The sequence below is a fragment of the Rhododendron vialii genome, chromosome 12a (assembly GCF_030253575.1).
Source record: "Rhododendron vialii isolate Sample 1 chromosome 12a, ASM3025357v1".
NCBI classification, from domain to species: domain Eukaryota; kingdom Viridiplantae; phylum Streptophyta; class Magnoliopsida; order Ericales; family Ericaceae; genus Rhododendron; species Rhododendron vialii.
The window spans coordinates 24668435-24686612 of NC_080568.1; the positions used below are offsets into that span (position 1 = coordinate 24668435).

General features: G+C 35.6%; 1 protein-coding gene across 4 annotated transcripts; it reads left to right on the forward strand.

The window, feature by feature from the left end:
• Window positions 1-315: 315 nt before the first annotated feature.
• Window positions 316-17606, forward strand: LOC131311761 (uncharacterized). 4 transcript variants are annotated; one of them, XM_058339331.1, is made up of 3 exons: window positions 316-899; window positions 2976-3410; window positions 17496-17606. In XM_058339331.1, exons 1-2 carry the CDS (start codon window positions 373-375, stop codon window positions 3388-3390), a joined length of 942 nt encoding a protein of 313 aa, XP_058195314.1. In that variant the 5' UTR covers window positions 316-372; the 3' UTR covers window positions 3391-3410; window positions 17496-17606. The 4 variants fall into 4 exon arrangements, with proteins under 4 accessions (XP_058195314.1, XP_058195313.1, XP_058195315.1 ...); XM_058339330.1 differs by lacking the exon at window positions 17496-17606 and adding an exon at window positions 4749-5027; XM_058339332.1 differs by lacking the exon at window positions 17496-17606 and adding an exon at window positions 996-1020 and having other exon boundaries at window positions 2976-3113.
• The last annotated feature ends 572 nt before the right edge of the window (window positions 17607-18178 follow it).

Consider the following 18178-nt stretch of genomic DNA (forward strand, 5'->3'; position numbering starts at 1 on the left):
GAAAGCTTTCAAGTTTATTTGGAAATTGTAATAGTTTTGATTTATTCAAAAACGACTGTAATATAATGACATATGCTTTTGAAATGGTGATGTAGTAAATTTATGAATTTCTTTTGTAAAAATAATCTTTTAAATATTTTATTAATGTCTCTAAATTTTTGGGGCGTTACATTAATGAAATCCATTAATCATTTGAACAGAAAAAGGCGCTTTGATTAATAGAAGATAAAGTTGAGAGTAAAATTGATTTTTTTTGAAAAGTTTGAGAGTTTAATTGAAATTTAAAGTAAAGGTTTGGGGGTATTTTGAATTTTTTCCCCCAATACACCAATATACATCTGAACTGTCTCTCCCTCTCTCTCGCTCGCGTCCATGGCTTCCTCTATCTCACACCCACCACCACTGCTCACATTATCACAGAAATCAACCCATCCGAAGCTCTCACCCAACCCAATCACCAAGGTTTTACACTTCCAGTTAAATTCATTCCAATCCTCTCCCCATCTGGGTCCTCTCCTCACCGCTCAAAAACCCCTTATTCTCTCTCCAACAAGAGTTTCTTCACGCGGGTCTCTCGATTCCACACATGAAATCGAGCCTCTATCCCCCTTTGAGGAAAAACCAGTAAAATTCCTCTTCTGGGTGTTCTTTTGGGCATCTCTATCCCTTGCCTGTTTAGCTGCATCAGGTGATGCCAAAGCTGCTCTTGCTGCCGACTCCATTAGAGCCTCGGGCTTCGGTGTGAAGGTTGCGAACTCGTTGCGGGGCTGGGGTTGGCCCGATGAGGCTGTTGTGTTGGCCCTAGCTACACTTCCGGTAATTGAGCTTCGTGGGGCTATTCCTGTTGGGTACTGGTTGCAACTCAGTCCTTTAATCTTGACGGTCTTGGCTGTTATTGGGTTAGTCTCTTTTTAATCTATTTGAGTTTTTTTTTTTAATAACTTTATTCCGACTTGCTGAAGATTGAATGGGTGATTTTTATCGTCCAAATTTAGATTCAGGAAGTACACTACATTTAAGGTAAGGGTCGTCCAATTTTTTTTTATTGGTTTTCCACGTTTACCCTGTTTGATAAAATATGGGGGGAAAGGCTAGAACACATCACTCCTAAAAAGTGCATAATCAATCTCTAAGTACACCTTCATAATCAATCTTTTACTATGAGTAACATATTCTGATTACAAGCCTTTTCTTTATCTAGCACGTATAAACCTAGAAGAAGGACCGATCGAACGATCAAAATAGGTGTCTTGAAGTAAGTTTATAAGGTCAAAAGATATCAGTCCAATCTAAAAGTGGAAACAATTACGGGCGCAGTCATGAATTTCGTGTAATACAGGCAAATACTCAATTTCATAAGCCACTAAGAGCAAGTCTCTAATTTTTAACAGTGTTTAGATAATTTATGATTTTAGAGGAATCCATTGTGTAATAATACTATACAACACACGGAGGGATCAGTGGTTCAGAGTAGGAGAAAGGAGAACAACTGAACGAAGGGAACAGAGGAGGAGGCTGTCCATTTCCATCTATATGCAAAGTTCCGATGACTATCCCACATACATTGGGAAATCCAATTGTGGAAATTTTGAAGTTGACCAAATTTCTAATTTTGACAAATCTTTGTCCTATTGGATTGGGATGATTTGTGTTTGCTTTTTGTTTGTTGAAAACCTCAACAGTGTCTGTTTTGAATTTCATAGAGAGTCTTTTTTTTTTTTTTTTTTCGATGTGAGGATTATATATTTATATTGATGACGGTGAGATTGCCGATTAATTTTTGAAAAAGTACGACAAAATGCGATAGCAACAGTGATCGTCTGGCTCCACTCATGAAAGGAACTTAATGCTCTAGCAATGAACAACCATGTGATTTCATCACGATTGAATTATGATCTAATGATGTATGACTTAACCACATTTTGAATATTTTACTGTTCAGAATGTTTTCATATCAACATCTTTGGTAATTTCATAGATCCGCAGTATATCCACCTATTTATATTTTAGGCCCACGTTGACCAAAAGTCTCTTTCCAATAATGGCAGAGCAAATTGGTTTTTGCATTTTAGAAATTCACTGGATTGAGGGAGGAATAGATCCATCAGAAAACAGACTATCGCACATTGAGCTTGCATGGCCTGTTCACTTACCTATTCTATTGGATATAGTTTACCTAGGGAGAAGTACCTCACCATAGAAGTGCTCAATAGGGAGCTCAGTCACTCAGGTAAGTTAGTCAAATCTGCAGCTCGAGCGCCATTGCCAAGGAAGGCCTAAAATGAGGGTGCCACTTTTGCATAGTGAGAGAGTTGTTTGCTATCATCTGAGGTCCTCCAGCAAGAGCTCTTTTGTAGTCCTCGCTGTCAATCAACTTGAGGATGAAGTAGTTGTGTTTGGAACCACATCGAAATCGACTGTCATTAGAAAAGCACTACAAATCTCATAACTTATTTTCGCCGGAAAAGTCTGATCCACTAAAATCACAGGGTTTATAACATAACCATTAACCACACACCCTCATAAATAAGAGCTTTTTTGGTGATACAATTTACAATCCTTTGCATCATTCACTACAAAACCTCATAATATTGCTTATTGTAGGTCGGCTTGTATTGTAGATTTATCCAAATAAGTGTGGTTGTAGTGATTTTGAAGAAATGCACTCCTCAATTTGCTGACACGTATAGCTTGATGACTTTGCCTTCTTCAACTTCCGCTTACTTAGATAAGGGAGTGATTGTGTTTAAAAATGCAGTTAAGTGGTCCAAGTTTCTAGTGGACTTTCTTTGATCAATTTTCCTGTTCTATCTTCATGACCTACTAAATAAAAATTTGAGGAACATAGTCACACTTTTTTCCCTTGCTAATTTGCTGTGGTCATCTATCTGATAATTGAGAAGCCATTACTTCAGTTTGGAATGTTGCTGGTTTGGTGAGCTTGAGTGTAACTAATCTTGGGGCCACAATTGTAGGAACATGGTTCCTGTGCCCTTCATTGTACTCTATTTGAAGAAATTTGCAACTTTCCTTTCGAGGAAGAGCCCTTCTGCATCTCGTTTGCTTGAGCTGTTATTTGAGAAGGCCAAGGAAAAGGCTGGCCCCGTGGAAGAGTTTCAATGGCTTGGTTTGATGCTGTTTGTGGCTGTGCCATTCCCTGGAACAGGGGCATGGACTGGAGCTATCATAGCTTCCATTCTCGATATGCCGTTCTGGTGTGCTGTTTCAGCAAACTTCTGTGGTGTGGTGTTCGCCGGGCTTTTGGTGAACTTGCTGGTGAATCTTGGGCTCAAGTATGCCATTGTAACTGGTATTATTTTGTTTGCTGTTTCCACTTTCATGTGGAGAATCCTTAGGAATCTTAAAAGATCTCTCAGCTCATCAAAGTGATATGGTACTCTGGACGACAGGTAACTAATGATTTTTAACATAAAATACCCCAATTCATTGGGACATAAGGCTTACTTAGATTTATTTACAGTACACTGAAACTATATATTGTGGTATTGTGGCTGTCACCTATTATAAAAAAAGAAAAGAAAATGTGTTTTAGATTATATACGACGGTAATGATAAATTTTAGTATTTTAAATATGAACCAATGACATCATCCTTATCTCTCTATCTCACACGTGCGCATCATACATGGATTTTTTGGGGAAGTACTGGAACTGGGCCATTATGTTTTGCACATATGATTGATTAGCAAGACTCCTAAATTTACCTAATCTTGATTGTTAATAGACTCTGGTAAATTTATGCTCATATTCATTTATACCATTATATATATGTATCATCTTAAGCTTGGCAATTTATTCATTTTTGATAAATTCATCACACAAATCAAACGACAAATGTATCATATTAGATTATTTATCTCTCTCTCTCTCTCTCTCTCTCTCTCTCTCTCTCTCTCTCTCTTTTTAAATATAACATCTATTATAAATTATTGGTTTGGTTCCATTGTTGTTTATCTACCCTTGATTCTTGTAAGCTGTACTTGTATGCTGAAATCCTGTACTTTTGACATAGATTGAAGGAGATGTTGAATTCTTGGCCTAGCTGAATGTAAGTAATATATTTATGGTGCCGTTGACGGCTAGTTCAGTACCGGTTGGAGGTAGTTAAACGTATGAAATGAATGTCTGAGTCATTGGGTTTATTTTAGAAACTCTTTTTTTGCTCAGCTGATTTATTTTACTAGAATTGACTAGTAGGAAGTAGGAGGTAGCTTTGGTCTCTGCTTTCACGGAATGATCACGGGGAGTGAAGCGAATTTACGTTAATAGAATGCTGTGTAGTCTGTAGAATAGTGAAAGCAAAATACGGGCAGAAGCAGATACGTTGGTTAAAAATGGGATAGGCAGATTGGCAGCAACCCATAAAATAAGACAATCCCCGTGGTCTTGTTAGAATCTTTTTTTTTTTTTTTTTTTTGGGGTAATTAAACCATTTTAAAAAGCAAACCAACCAAGAACAAAGGAGAATCCCAACATACAACGGGAACCCAGGCAAAACTAACACATTCCTAGCTGCTTAGGAAAACCAGAAACCAAAACCCAACAAAGAAAAGATTTACAGAGAAAAAATGCGGGAACTAAGACTCCAAGACCAAGCTAACAACCTCGGTCTTGTTAGAATCTTGATATGCAAATGCACATTACTTTCTTGCTTCTCACCCGTCATAAATTTACAAGAATCATCCAATTTCGTGTTCCTTCTTACGGTTTGGGGCTTTTGTTCTAAAGGTGAAGAATGTGCCGGGGCTTTTGTTCTGGAGGTGAAGAATGAGGCACGAAGTCGGGCCACAGGAAAGAATTGGATGTGGGTTGACTGGTGGCTGCAAAATACTACTCCACTATACTTGTGTAATGGCTGCAGTTTAAGGTTTTGGGTTCACTAATTATGAGTGTGTTTAGAGGTTTTATTTTGTCAACCTCTAACTTAGAGTTCAAGTTTTAGCTAACTTCAAATCAGATGTATCATAATTTAATTTTCTATGCTAGAATATACTCCATCCCTTTCCATTTGCTTGTCCATTGTTTGATTCCTCGTTCTATTTTAATTGGATAGAAAATTGCTTATATATTTTAATTGGTGTTACTTTTTATATGCAATATGAATCTTGTTTGACATACTGTATTTCAATTAGATCTATTAAAAAAAGTTCTAGAAAGGTAAAGTGACAATTAAGTGAGAGATATAAGCAATTCAAAAGTGACGAATTCTTGGAAAGAACTAACGAATTGGGACACAGAGAGTAATAGTTTTGGAGAAGCAAAAAGGCGTAGTGCTAAGGGAACTTTAGGAGTTATGGGGTTCAACGAATCAACAAACTTAGTTACAATATTTTTTTTATTGGCAAAAGTCATTTTTGGAATAGTAAGATTAGCACATTCGAAAATTACTAGTTTAATTCCTGACCTCTTTACTCTTGACACGTAAGTGCACCGTTGATGTCAATATCATCACACACATACACACGTGTTTACGGTGTTGTGACCTTTTTTCACCACGAGAGGAGAGTTGTACCAAACTGAAATTCATGTTCACAAGTAGGAAAGGGGAAAAAAACAGAGAGAAAGAAACAAAAGCACCATACTTTGAATTCATTTCTTTTGAATATAGATGGATGAAATGGAAGTGATTCTTAGCTGCTGAAACAAGAACTCCTTTTCTTTTTCTAATTTCCTTTTCTGCTTCTTCTTCTTCTTCTTCTTTTTTGTGTGGCAATTTTCTTACATTTTCGCGATGGAATGATTTTTGACCTAATGCATTGCATTGCATTGCATCAAATGATTGATGTGGACCACTCCAAATTTTTCTACATTTTTGGCGAAAGGCCCTTTTAAAAAGAAAAAGCATTTGTTATATAAAAAATTAAAAAAACCCACTTTGGCCATAGCCTCAGTAATAAAAAAATCATCCTCAACACCCTATTCAATAGAATTCTTTAGCAAATGCCGAGCAAAAATAATTCTCTTTATTGGTAGATCAAATCATAAAAGCTAAAAAAAACACTTCCTATCTAAACTCCGATGAAAAAGAATCACCTTATTTTTTACCACAAGAATATTTTTGTATAAGGCACCAAAAATAAAGGCTGTAAACCTTGTCTTTCTATATTAACAAGCGCATCCTATCCGTGCGGCAAGTAGAAAATTATGTTATATTTAATGTAACAATGTTATTTATAGGTACGGTAAAGTCTTGTTATGTTATTAACCCCTCATTATTTATGATTTAACATAAAATGTAAAACTTTTAATGAGAAAATATTTGAGCATGGAAGGAAGTTTGAAAGCTTTTTTTTTTTCTAACTTGTGGTACTTTAAAAAGTGTAGAAAAAAAGAAAAAAAATGAATTTATTAAGAAAATGCCACATAGGAGGGAGAGTTAAGGAGAGAGCTTAATTTTATTTTTGAAAACTACATTTACTTAGTATATAGTATAGATGGATATAGATAGCATAACTTTATGCATTCTTATGTAAATAAGGCAGTATCGGATTTTAGTTTCAGGATGTGCAAGATATATATTTAAATTTTAGACAAAAAAGCAAATGTTGAAAATGAAACGCTTTTTATTTTATTTTAAAGTTTGACTCTTTTCTACACAAAAAAATCCCCATCTGCAATTTCACCTAACGCCCCAAAATATACTATTGGGCTGCCCTTGATGGATCAAAGATGTTTTATCTTCTTTTTTTTTTATTTACTTTCGAACAGCAAAAAATAGTTTATTAATCTGAGGAAAGTACCAAGCGATTAAATTTGGTCTTTGCGAACTAATCTAATTAAACATTTGGCTAGCTAAATGATTAAGGTGCCGTTCCGCTTTCTTTTAAACCTTTTTTTTCAAAAATAAGATAATTTCAAGCTCAAATATAATGAAAATGAAAATGAAAATTTCAATTTTCAATTTTTTTTGCACCATTTAAAAGAACTCAATAAAATCTTTCAAACAAGATTCATATTGGATATTGGTAGAAAATTATTTGCGTAAACACATGATTTTTAAACTTGAAATTACCTTCATTTTCAAAAAGTTCATTTTCTAAGAAACTGAAATGGAGCCTAAAAAGGGTTGCGCTTTAAGAAAACAAAGTACGCATTAGATGCTTTATGCTAACCTCATCAGAAATCTTACTGGTTTAATTTGGTTTACATAGTGAGAATGGTTTTGATGAAATCTGACCAAAAATAGGAGTCAATGCTACTACTAACTTGGTAGAAATAAATGAATTAACAAATGTGACTGATAATCAAGGACTGGTTTAATTGTTGACAAGAATGCCTTTCAATGGTAAAATCCCTAACCTAAAAGTAGGCGCAGATGTCCAACTCTAAGTCACATAATTCACATGCGCGTGCATGAAAGAGAGCGTGCATGATCTTGAAAGTGTCTCAAAAAAACATCTTAAATTACTAAAATTTGCACGAACGGAAATAGAGAGCACTCAAAGCGAGAATTTATAGCGGAATCAGACGGCATTTTCAAGAATTACTTCACTAAAGCCCAACCCCGTATATATTTATATTAGAAAAAATACTAGTATCTCCAATCTCCTGGTCCTAGTATCAAAGACCGGAGTAAATGAGCCATGAATCTCCAAGGGCCGGACTATTTGCAACCACAAATTTTCTAAACATAGCCTATTTTCATATGCAAATGAATTGTGTACCATAGTATAAATAGGCTACGTTCAGGAAATTTGTGGTTGCAAATAGTCCGCCCCATCTCCAATTCATGCCGGCCCCATATTTGTCCAATTTTTCCAATCAAGCACCTGGGTAAGAGAACCTGCAGTGCAATGGTCAGGGGCATTCCCATCTTTTCCCCTGTTTTGTGGTGGGGACAGGATACTGTTTAGCAATTTTCCAAATTACTAATATGGGTTTTCTGACTTTTCAACAATTCCGGTTGTGTGCCCCAAAAAGGTTGCGTTATTTTGTCTTCATGCGCTCGGTATTCCAGGATTTGTTCAGGGCTATTTCCGTCTTTTTATCCCCCTCCTCTGTCAAAGACCGGAGTAAATGAGCCATGAATCTCCAATTCGTGCCGGCCCCATATTTGTCCAATTTTTCCAATCAAGCCCCTGGGTAAGAGAACCTGCACTGCAATGGTCAGGGGCATTCCCGTCTTTTCCCCTGTTTTGTGGTGGGGACAGATAACGCGTGTTCTCTGGAAACCTCCGCTGTGGTTTTTTTCCCTCTCTCTCTTCACAGCGTCTGTCTTTCTCTTCCTCTCGCACTTAGAAGCCGGTGGACCGCCGCGGCGGAGTGGTCTGGTCCTTGTACTTGCGCTTGTTGGTGAGAGAATCCGCACCGTGCTGTACCGCTTCGGCCATGGTAGTAGAGAGAGAGAGAGAGAGGTGAGGGTTGTTAAAACCCTAGATAACAGAAGCTCGAGGATGGGAAGCGACTGTGATGACTTTTAGCGTTTTTTGGGCCGCGATTTAAGGTACGATTTACACCTGATTTTCAATTCTAGGGTTTGTATGATTTGTGCAATTTTCCTAGGGTTTAGGTTTGGGTATTCTGCGAATTTTTGTATGATTTGTGCGATTTGTAGGGCTTATGGACTAGAATAGGCGTACAAAAATTTGTTTTTGTAATGTTACTTCTTCAAGTTTGATGGTTTTAAACGATATCGCATTAAGAAGCCCTGATTGCGACTGGAATCTGTATTTGCCCAACACTTCCTACTTTCTTTCTTTAATTCTTGGTTGCTTCCAGTTGAGCATCATCTGCAACCATTGACTTACCATTCGATAGGAATATTATACTGCTAACGTTTCGTTGCTGATAAGATCTGCAATTGAATATTGCATTTGGCTTATTCCTGAGATAGGATACGGTATTTGATCCAGTCGCTCTAACCTGCGGTCATATCCACTGCTATACGTGTGCTTGCAAGGCTGCATCAGTGACCATTGTGGATGGATAAAAGGCTGCCGATCAATCTGTGCACTAAAATTTTGGGAATTGATTTTTGTGCTCCCTGTTTACCATCTGCATCACTTTTTTTCCCCCTTTCTTTGTTATTAATTGTGTGCATTTAATACACCCCGTTTGATGTGTGAAATTGTGAACTTATAGTCATAGAAGGGTAAATGGTAAATTCAAATGAATAGAAACAAATATGGTTAAGTAATTGCAAATTTGTTGAATGACAGGGTATAGGTGATTCGGTACACTTAAAAGGGCGATGATGAAACAATAACAATGTTAATGAAGATAGTGCCTTGGCGAGGTAACTTTTGTTGCAGCCATGAATACCCTCGTGCTTTTCCTAATACTTTTTTGAGCCCACTTTGTAAACTGTAATTGAAACCTAAAGTGCTTTGGCTATGCATTTTTTGGCAACGATGACAAAATTTTTAAAACAGCAACAAAGGGTGTTGTTGCTCTGCCCAAATTGGATATCCATGGACTGAGAGAAAGATGTGAAAAACTAATTGCCGCACCTGTGCCATGTTGGCTGATTTTTTCAATTGGGCCCTTTGGAATTGGAGCCTTGTGCTTCATGTCGATACTGGTTTGCGTTTAGTATTCTTGTAGGGTATCATCAGCACTCATTTAGTCCACTTCGGCTAACTTAGTGTGTACACTAAACAGTAACTTTTGAATTTGCCCTGTGCCCTGGACTTACTCGAATCACCACTTGAAAATGAATATCATAACAAATGCAGATTTCCGGTTGGAAATTCTCTGCAAGGCAATTCAATTGTGGGCTTTATGGTTGGAAACTTCAAGTAGTTGTTTTTATCTTTTAGGATTGACTTCCTTTCAATGAATTTTCCTTTCCACTTGTCAAAGAGAAGTGACATTCATTTAGGGGAAGGGGTCACTGCAAGCGAAGTCGGTTTAGAAAGAACCTAAAAAAACCTGAAACTAGCTGCCCTTTTGGGCTACCAGATATGATGGGGGGCAAACCAGAGGGAGGGGCTGGGCAGCATTCTTGGTAACAAGGGGAGAGCAAATTAGGATGGTTCCATGGGACCCATTGTCTCAATCACACATAAACATGGCACACTTTCTCAATTGCTTTTCCTTTTTTAGTATCGGGTGTTTGGTCCAACTTATGCGCACATAGACTAATCTTGAAAAACCAATCTCACCGTTCATTATCAAGTGCTCCATTTAAAGTCGGAGAAAAAGCTTTGTATAGATTGATCCAAAAAAAGTTGATAGCACTAAGAGGGTTTCGAAACTGAAAGCTTAGGAATTGATTTGCTTCATAAGTGCCTACAAGCTAGGAATGGGTCAAATTTAGATCACTATCAGTTAAAAAGTTGGGTGGTTATAGTTTTGCAATCTTGGTTCCTTTTTCCTATATCATTTTCCCTAGGGAAAACAAATCATAATACTATATGCCTAGATAGTGGATTATGAGAATATACTCCTATATTAAAGGACACTTGAAGATACAAGTGCTAATCATAATACTAGATGGTGTATACAAGTGCCTGCAAGTGCTATAAAGCATTTCAAACATGTTAGGGAGTTTGTTCTTGTTTACATGCCTAACATGAATTACCGGCCATCTCCATTACACACAGCTAACACACGTCAGATATGCTGACATCCATACTCTTATGCAAGTACAGAGCATCCGACATGAGTATTTGTACATTTAGAAGATTCCATTTCATAAAGACCATACCTACTTCATGCACAGGTGGGAAACTTTTTCCTGTTCTTGGATCTTGTTTTATACACTATGGGATTTTTCGCGAGGTTAAAAAAGAAACAAGTGTGTATTTACTATTTAGAATCTTTGGGCAATCTGACTAAATGAAATACTCTATCCTCTTAAGCGGTGTAACACAAGACACTCAGAAGCGCATGTGTGCAGGTACACACAGAGATGAAATGAATGAACTTACTAAAACAAGCACAGCTTGAGTCCAATGACAGAGAACGCATCCAGCGGCTTAAGTTAAGGTGGGCAGAAACTACTCTGCCTATGAAGTGTCTGTACAAAAGACACACATAGCACTATAGCAGCATATAATTGTGAAGCTAAATCCTTCACTTTCTCTTTGTTCATCCCCTGGTCCATCCACTAAATCTCTATTTTTCTTTTCTTGATCCAAACTTTTCTTGCACTAGAGTAATTTTTTCAGGAAAAAACAACTCCAAGAAAGTAGCTGCTGCACTTGGGGTTAGTTACCGTTTGCCTCTCTCATTCTCATACGCAATTGTGTTCGTACATATATTGGAGGAGAAATATATCAAAAAAGCATACAGTTCTTAACATCACTGGTTAGTAACTTACAATTACGATTCTATAGATGCTTCGATTTGCTTCAATTTGTTTTTTGTTTGGTTAACTTTGTGTTTTGGGTTTTGTTTTGTGCTTTAGAATAAAACCTATGAAAATGCTGAAAGCCTTGTCATCGAAGTAAAGTTTTCATCTATGTAAGGAAATGGAGTAGTTCTTAAAAATTCAGAAACATTTTCCCTTTTCAAGTTGTCTATTTCAGGAAAATCTTCCCATTATGAGTTTTCGAAAGCATTTGTTTAACCTTTTGTGGAGTTTTTCGAAAAGAGAACTGAAAAAAAATGAACTGGTCTCTTGTTTTTTTTCTTTTTCCTTTCATAAGTATGTATATTGTGTATATCAATGGTTTACAAGATCCTTAACAGGGGCCAGCACCTATATACATATACACATAGCATTCTCAGAAGTTAGAGCTTCAAGTTTCTACACACTATTTTAGCTCTAAGAACATACTTGATGCCATGGGTATTGGAAATGTCTACAGGCGAAAGTTGGCGGATGAGACAATAGTGGCCATATAACACTTGAAGGATGTAATAGGAACAGCTGGGGAATCACAATTTTGGACTGAATTGGAGATGATTAGCTTGTTATCCATAGGACTATGTTGCGCTTAATGGGATACTGTATCATCTAGAAAGAAAGGCTTCTGGTGTATCCCTTGATGTGTAAGAGCAGTGTGATCACAAGGCTTAGAGATTAGTACCTCTCTTACTTCCTTAGAAATACTATCACTCTTTGGCTTTTATCGAGTAAACCGAAAAGGTGACGTAAATGATAAGAAGATAGTGAAGTGACAAAATTAATTTTTGATTTCTCTATCATTTTCGTCACCTATGCAAATTCTCATCCAAACATCAAACAATGATCTTTTTTTTTTTCAACAATCACAAATTCAAGGCGTGAGCTGGAGTCCTCTTATATTCTCAATTCAGTACTTGCTGAATTATGAAGTGCGGTACTTTATTAGTTTTTAGCTTGATATAGACCATTATAAGCTACGGCTAGGTTAGAGTTGGGATCATGCTTAACTACTTTAGAAGGCTTTGTGGTTGTGGGTAATCATTTATTTTTATTCCCACCTGAACTTTTCCCAGGATGCCAATTTGGAGTTAAACTTGGAACTAATTCTGAAATTCTGGTACTTCTAATTCATTTCAAATGGAAAATTGAGTATCAGAACCATAAATTGTGGATGACTTTTAACGGATGACAATCATCTTCATCCTCAATTTCTTGGACAACTGTAGTTTTGAAGCTTTGTTCTGTTATCTTTCTAGTCCCATATAATACGTGTAAATGCGACAGTTGTGCCTATTTAAGCTTTTTTGTGCTATATTTTTACTTTGGGTGTTGAAACCTTTTCCTTTGGACTTCATGCACCAATTTGAGCTGAAGTGTATTACAAGTTTCTTAACTTGAAGCTCCCATCTATCGTTGTCTGGTTCAATTTTGCCATATGGGTTGTTAGTATTTGGGGTGCTTCAAACTTGGGATTAATGCTGTGAAAAATAAATTTCTTAATTCTTTCCACTGTGATGTTCATTATAATGTTCTGGCCATCTTAATGTGTTGGCTATCTTAAAACATGTTTGTAACTCAGTACATAAGCATGTGCTTAAATATGGTGCAGCTAAACTTTTAATATGAAACTTTTCAAGAACATATAAATCTTTGTGTTTTGCATTTTGTAAAATATATCTTAGTTCAAATACTGCTAATTGTGAAACCATGGGCATGACCAATCGTGCGTAACATGTAGATCATTCTGGTCATGCTTTGTCGCCACTCAAACTTCTCATAACCATAAATATATATGCATTTCAGCTAACGCATATTTCTTACGATTACAATACCAAAGCACATGATTAGAATATATTACAACGAACAACAATGCCAAACATGAAAGCACCAGGCATGACTTTAGCCGACTACCTAAAGTCAGTATAAAGGTGCGTGGGGAAAAAAACCCCATGTCTTTGCCCTTTCTGGCTTGATTTTTACAATTGTGTGCTTTGCTCCATACTACTGCATTACTCATTCTGTTACTTTTGCAAGCATAACAAAACATAAAAAACACACTTATATAAGACTAATCAGTGCATTTGATGGAGGGAAAAAAGAGCCATCTTGCACCAAACAACAGCACTTAAGCCTGAAACCATAGATAACCAAACTACCCATTACTAAAATACAAAATGATCATATGCCAAACAAACAAATCTCAACAAAGAAAACTTCGTAATTAACCCTTCTTTTACAACAATCTACCAAAAGAAACCCAAAGAATCCAAAATTAAACAATAACGCTAAATAAAATTCATTATTAGACCAGCGAGAATGACCGAGCATTGCTAAAAACCTAGTTTTTATTTTTTTGAAAAAGCTAAAAACCTAGTTTAAAAGAAAAGGGATGGGCCTTTATCACAACCATGGCCGTTGACTATACCGCGTTTGGCATGTTCAATTCTTCAAGTGCGCTGGACAATTAGTTAGTTACTGTTAGTATTTATTTGACCAAACAAACGGTTTCAGCTTTCATAAACATGCAATTGCCTCCCTCCACTAAGTTAATCTTCCTCCAATGGAGAAACACAATTCAGCTGGCTACTCATGTAGTAACACCTTTTAGCTGGCTACTCAATAATCAATTATATTTTTACTCGATCATGATTTTCGATTTTTATTATTATTAAAATTTAACTGGTCCAACCCTATGATCTCTAAGCTTGGTTTTTGGTGATCAACTTAATTCAGCTGGCTAATCATGCATGTAACACTTTTTAGTTCCCTACTGATCAAGATTCAAATTATTCAATTACCTTTCTCAAACATGATTGCCGAATTTTTTTAATAGTATGTTCTACAGGTTCGGCCTTATGATCTCTGAGTTTGATTTATGATTGTCATAATAATAATCTTGTAAAGTGAGAGGTATAAGCAATTCAAAAGTGACATGAATTGTTGGCAAGAACTAACGAATTGGGACAAAGAGGTGTAGTACTAAGGGAACTTTAGGAGCTATGGGGTTCAATGAATCAACAAAACTTAGTTATTTTTTTATTGGCAAAAGAATAGTAAGATTAGCACATTTGAAAATTAATTACTAGTTTAATTTTTGACCTCTTTACTCATGACACATAAGTGCACCCATGATGTCGAGATTGTCACACACATACACACACGTGTTTACGGTGTTGTGACCTTTTTTCACCACGAGAGGAGAGTTGTTCCAAACTGAAATTCATGTTCACAAGTAAGGGGGGGTTGTTTGTGGAAGCAGAGAAAGAAACAAAAAAGCATTGTTTGTGGAAGCAGAGAAAGAAACAAAAAAGCACCATACTTTGAATTCATTTCTTTTGAATATAGATGGATGAAAAGGAAGTGATTCTTAAGAGTATCCACAATGGCATAACCAAAAGTGCTAGGTTTTTAAAGTTAACAATGTTTCTGCAAAATATGGCTCATAATACTATCATCAACCTTGGCAACCTTTTTAGAAATAATCAAATTTTGGATTTTGGATAACCAAAATTAACAACATTTTATCAATAACCAAATTTAATTAACCTCACATTCTCAATCAAATACACATATCATTACAAAAAAAAGAAGAAGAAGTTATATCTCTTCCCTTTTTTTTGATAATCAAAAGGGTGGGAGGGGGCGATCAACGTAGCAACTCTTCTTTGGACGTGACCATAGGGGCTCCCGACCCACCGTGGAATGTCCGGTTCGAACCATAGCTACCGTCTGTCTGGGGGGACGGGCCGTCACCACGGCACCACCTGGTGCACAGCGGCGAGAAATCCCCCTCTTCGGTCCAACTGCGGGTTCGAATCAAAGCCTTTAATGGCACCACCGGGGTACTTGTACAAATGTGCCTCCCGGGGCTCGAACCTACACAGTTGTTAAAGAGAGGTGGTGACTCCCACCAACTGGGCTACCACCTAGGTGGTATCTCTTCCCTTTTCCCCTCTCTCTCTTTTTCTTTTTCAACAATGTTTACAAAAACAAAATACTTAAAATTGAAAAAAAAAACTGGTCCCCCCTCCCGGCCACAAAAAATATTTTTTAACTGTTTTTAAAAATAAAAAAAAATTCTTTTTCGAAAAATTATTTTGTATAAGAAATTTTTTTCTCAAAACCTTTTCTTATAAAAAAATTATTTTTTCAAAAACCATAGTTACACAAAAACTATTTGTATTTTATTTTATTTTTTAATTTCAAAAAAAGTTTAAAAATTATTTTCTATATAAATAGTTTTTATCTCAAAAATATTTTTAGAAAAAACTATTTCTATGTTCACAGTTATTAGTTTTTTTGTAATTTAAAAAGGTGATGCGGCAACTTTTGGTTATTCAATTTTGATTATGCCATTGTAGACATCTACATTGTTAATCTTAGTAATCTCTTAAATGGATAATCAAAAGCTGATGTGGCAACTTTTAATTATCCATTTTTGATTATAGCATTATGAATACCCTTAGCTGCTGAAACAAGAACTCCTTTTCTTTTTCTAATTTCCTTTTCTTCTTCTTCTTCTTTTTTTTTTTAGTGGCAAATGATTTTTGACCTAATGCATTGCTTTGCATCAAATGATTTTTGACCACTCCAAATTTTTCTACATTTTTGGCGATAGGCCCTTTTTGAAAAATAGCATTTGTTTTATAAAGATTAAAAAACCCACTTTGTCCATAGCCTCAGTAAAAAAAAAAAAAAAAAAATCATCCTCAACACCCTATTCAATAGAATTCTTTAGTAAACGCAGAACAAAAATAATTCTCTTTATTGGTAGATCAAATCATAAAAGCTAAATAAAACACTTCCTATCTAAAGTCCGATGAAAAAGAATCACCTTATTTTTTACCAAAATAATTTTTTTGTATAAAGGCACTAAAAATAAAGGCAGTAAACCTTGTCTTTCTATATTAATAGCATAAATTTACGCGTTCTTATGTAAATAAGGCAGTATCGGATTTAGTTTCAGGATATGCAAGATATACACAGTATTTAAATTTTAGACAAAAAAGCGAATGTTGAAAACGAAATGCTTTTTATTTTATTTTAAAGTTCGACTCTTTTCTACTCAAAAAGTCCCCATCTGCAATTTCACCTAACGCCCCAAAATATATTATTGGGCTACCCTTGATGGATCAAAGAAGTTTTTATCTTTTTTTTATTTGCTTTCGAACAGCAAAAAATAGTTTTATTAATCTGAGGAAAGTACTAAGCGATTAAATTTGGTCTTTGCGAACTAATTTAATTAAATATATATTTGGCTAAATGATTAAAAGGGATGCGCTTTAAAAAACAAAGTATTAGATGCTTTATGCTAACCTCATCAGAAATCTTACTGGTTAAATTTGGTTTACATTGTGAGAATGGTTTTGATGAAATCTGACCAAAAATATTAGGAGTCAATGCTACTACTAACTTGGTAGAAAGAAATAAATTAACAAATGTGACTGATGACGACTGGTATACTGTTGACAAAGAATGCCTTTCAATGGTAAAATCCCTAACCTAAAAGGCATGCAAATTTAGACGTAGATGTCCAACTCTAAGTCACATAATTCGCGCGCGCGTGCATGATCTCAAAAGCGTCTTTAGAAAACATATTAAACTGCTAAAATTCGCAAGAACGAAGATGAAGAGCATGCAAAGCGAGAATGAAGATGACATTTTCAAGGATTGTGTGACTGAGGCCCAACCGCGGTATATATTAGACTTATTAGTAGTAGAAAATACTATCTCCTATTTAAAAGAAAAGGGATGGGCCTTTACCACAACCATGGCCGTTGACTATACCGCGTTTGGCATGTTCAATTCTTCAGTGCGCTGGCTGGACAATTAGTTATTTGACCAAACAAACGGTTTGAGCTTTAATAAACACAATTGCCTCCCTCCACTGAGTTGATCTTCCTCCAGTCCAGTGGAGAAACACAATTCAGCTGGCTACTCATGTAGTAACACTTTTTAGTTGGCTACTAAATAATCAATTATTTTTCTCGCTCATGATTGTCGATTTTTATTTTTTATTATTAAAATTTTACAGGTTCAACCCAATGATCTCTAAGCTTGGTTTTTTTTATTATAAAGTTAATTCAGCTGGCTAATCTTGTACTAAACACTTTTTAGTTCCCTACTCAAGATTCAATTATTTTTCTCAAACATGATTGCCGATTTTTTAAATATGTTTACAGGTTCGGCCCTATGATCTCTGACCTTGATTTATGATTGTCAGAATAATAATTTTGTAAATACTCTTGCTTGTGGTTAACATAAAGCTAATATTTGTTTTATTTATGTTAATTAATCTTGTGTGTTTTATAATCCTCTTGATGTTATGACTTAAATAGTGTAATTTTTTTTTAAATTGGTAAGTGAGGTGTCCAGGTTAGCTTAGGCGTATGTTGACTAATCCTAGGGACTAATTGATGCAGCGCAGCCTCATTTTACGAAACTATTTGCAAGAAGAAAACATAAACTAGTATGAACTAGAGGTATTCCCTCTTCGAACACACAATAGTGAGATAAACCTTGTTTTTTCATTGATCAATAACAACTAACCTTGCCCTCAGGCTTATATATCCTTATTTATAATGATAGCATTCTACCCTAACAAACTAAAAAGGAAATAAAATAAGGAAAAGCTAAATCTAAGTCTTGGAGAACAAGAAAATAAAAAAAAAATAGAATCAACATAAATAAGAAATCCTAGTAATATTCTAAGCAATTTATGCTAAAATGCAAAGATTTCTAATTAAATAGTACTAATTTAAAAATTATAAAATAAAATTCATATATTTCTAGAATATTGGCCTGCATTACTAATCCCACCGCCAACTTAAATATTGTTAATTTAATAAAATTTACTACCAATGCC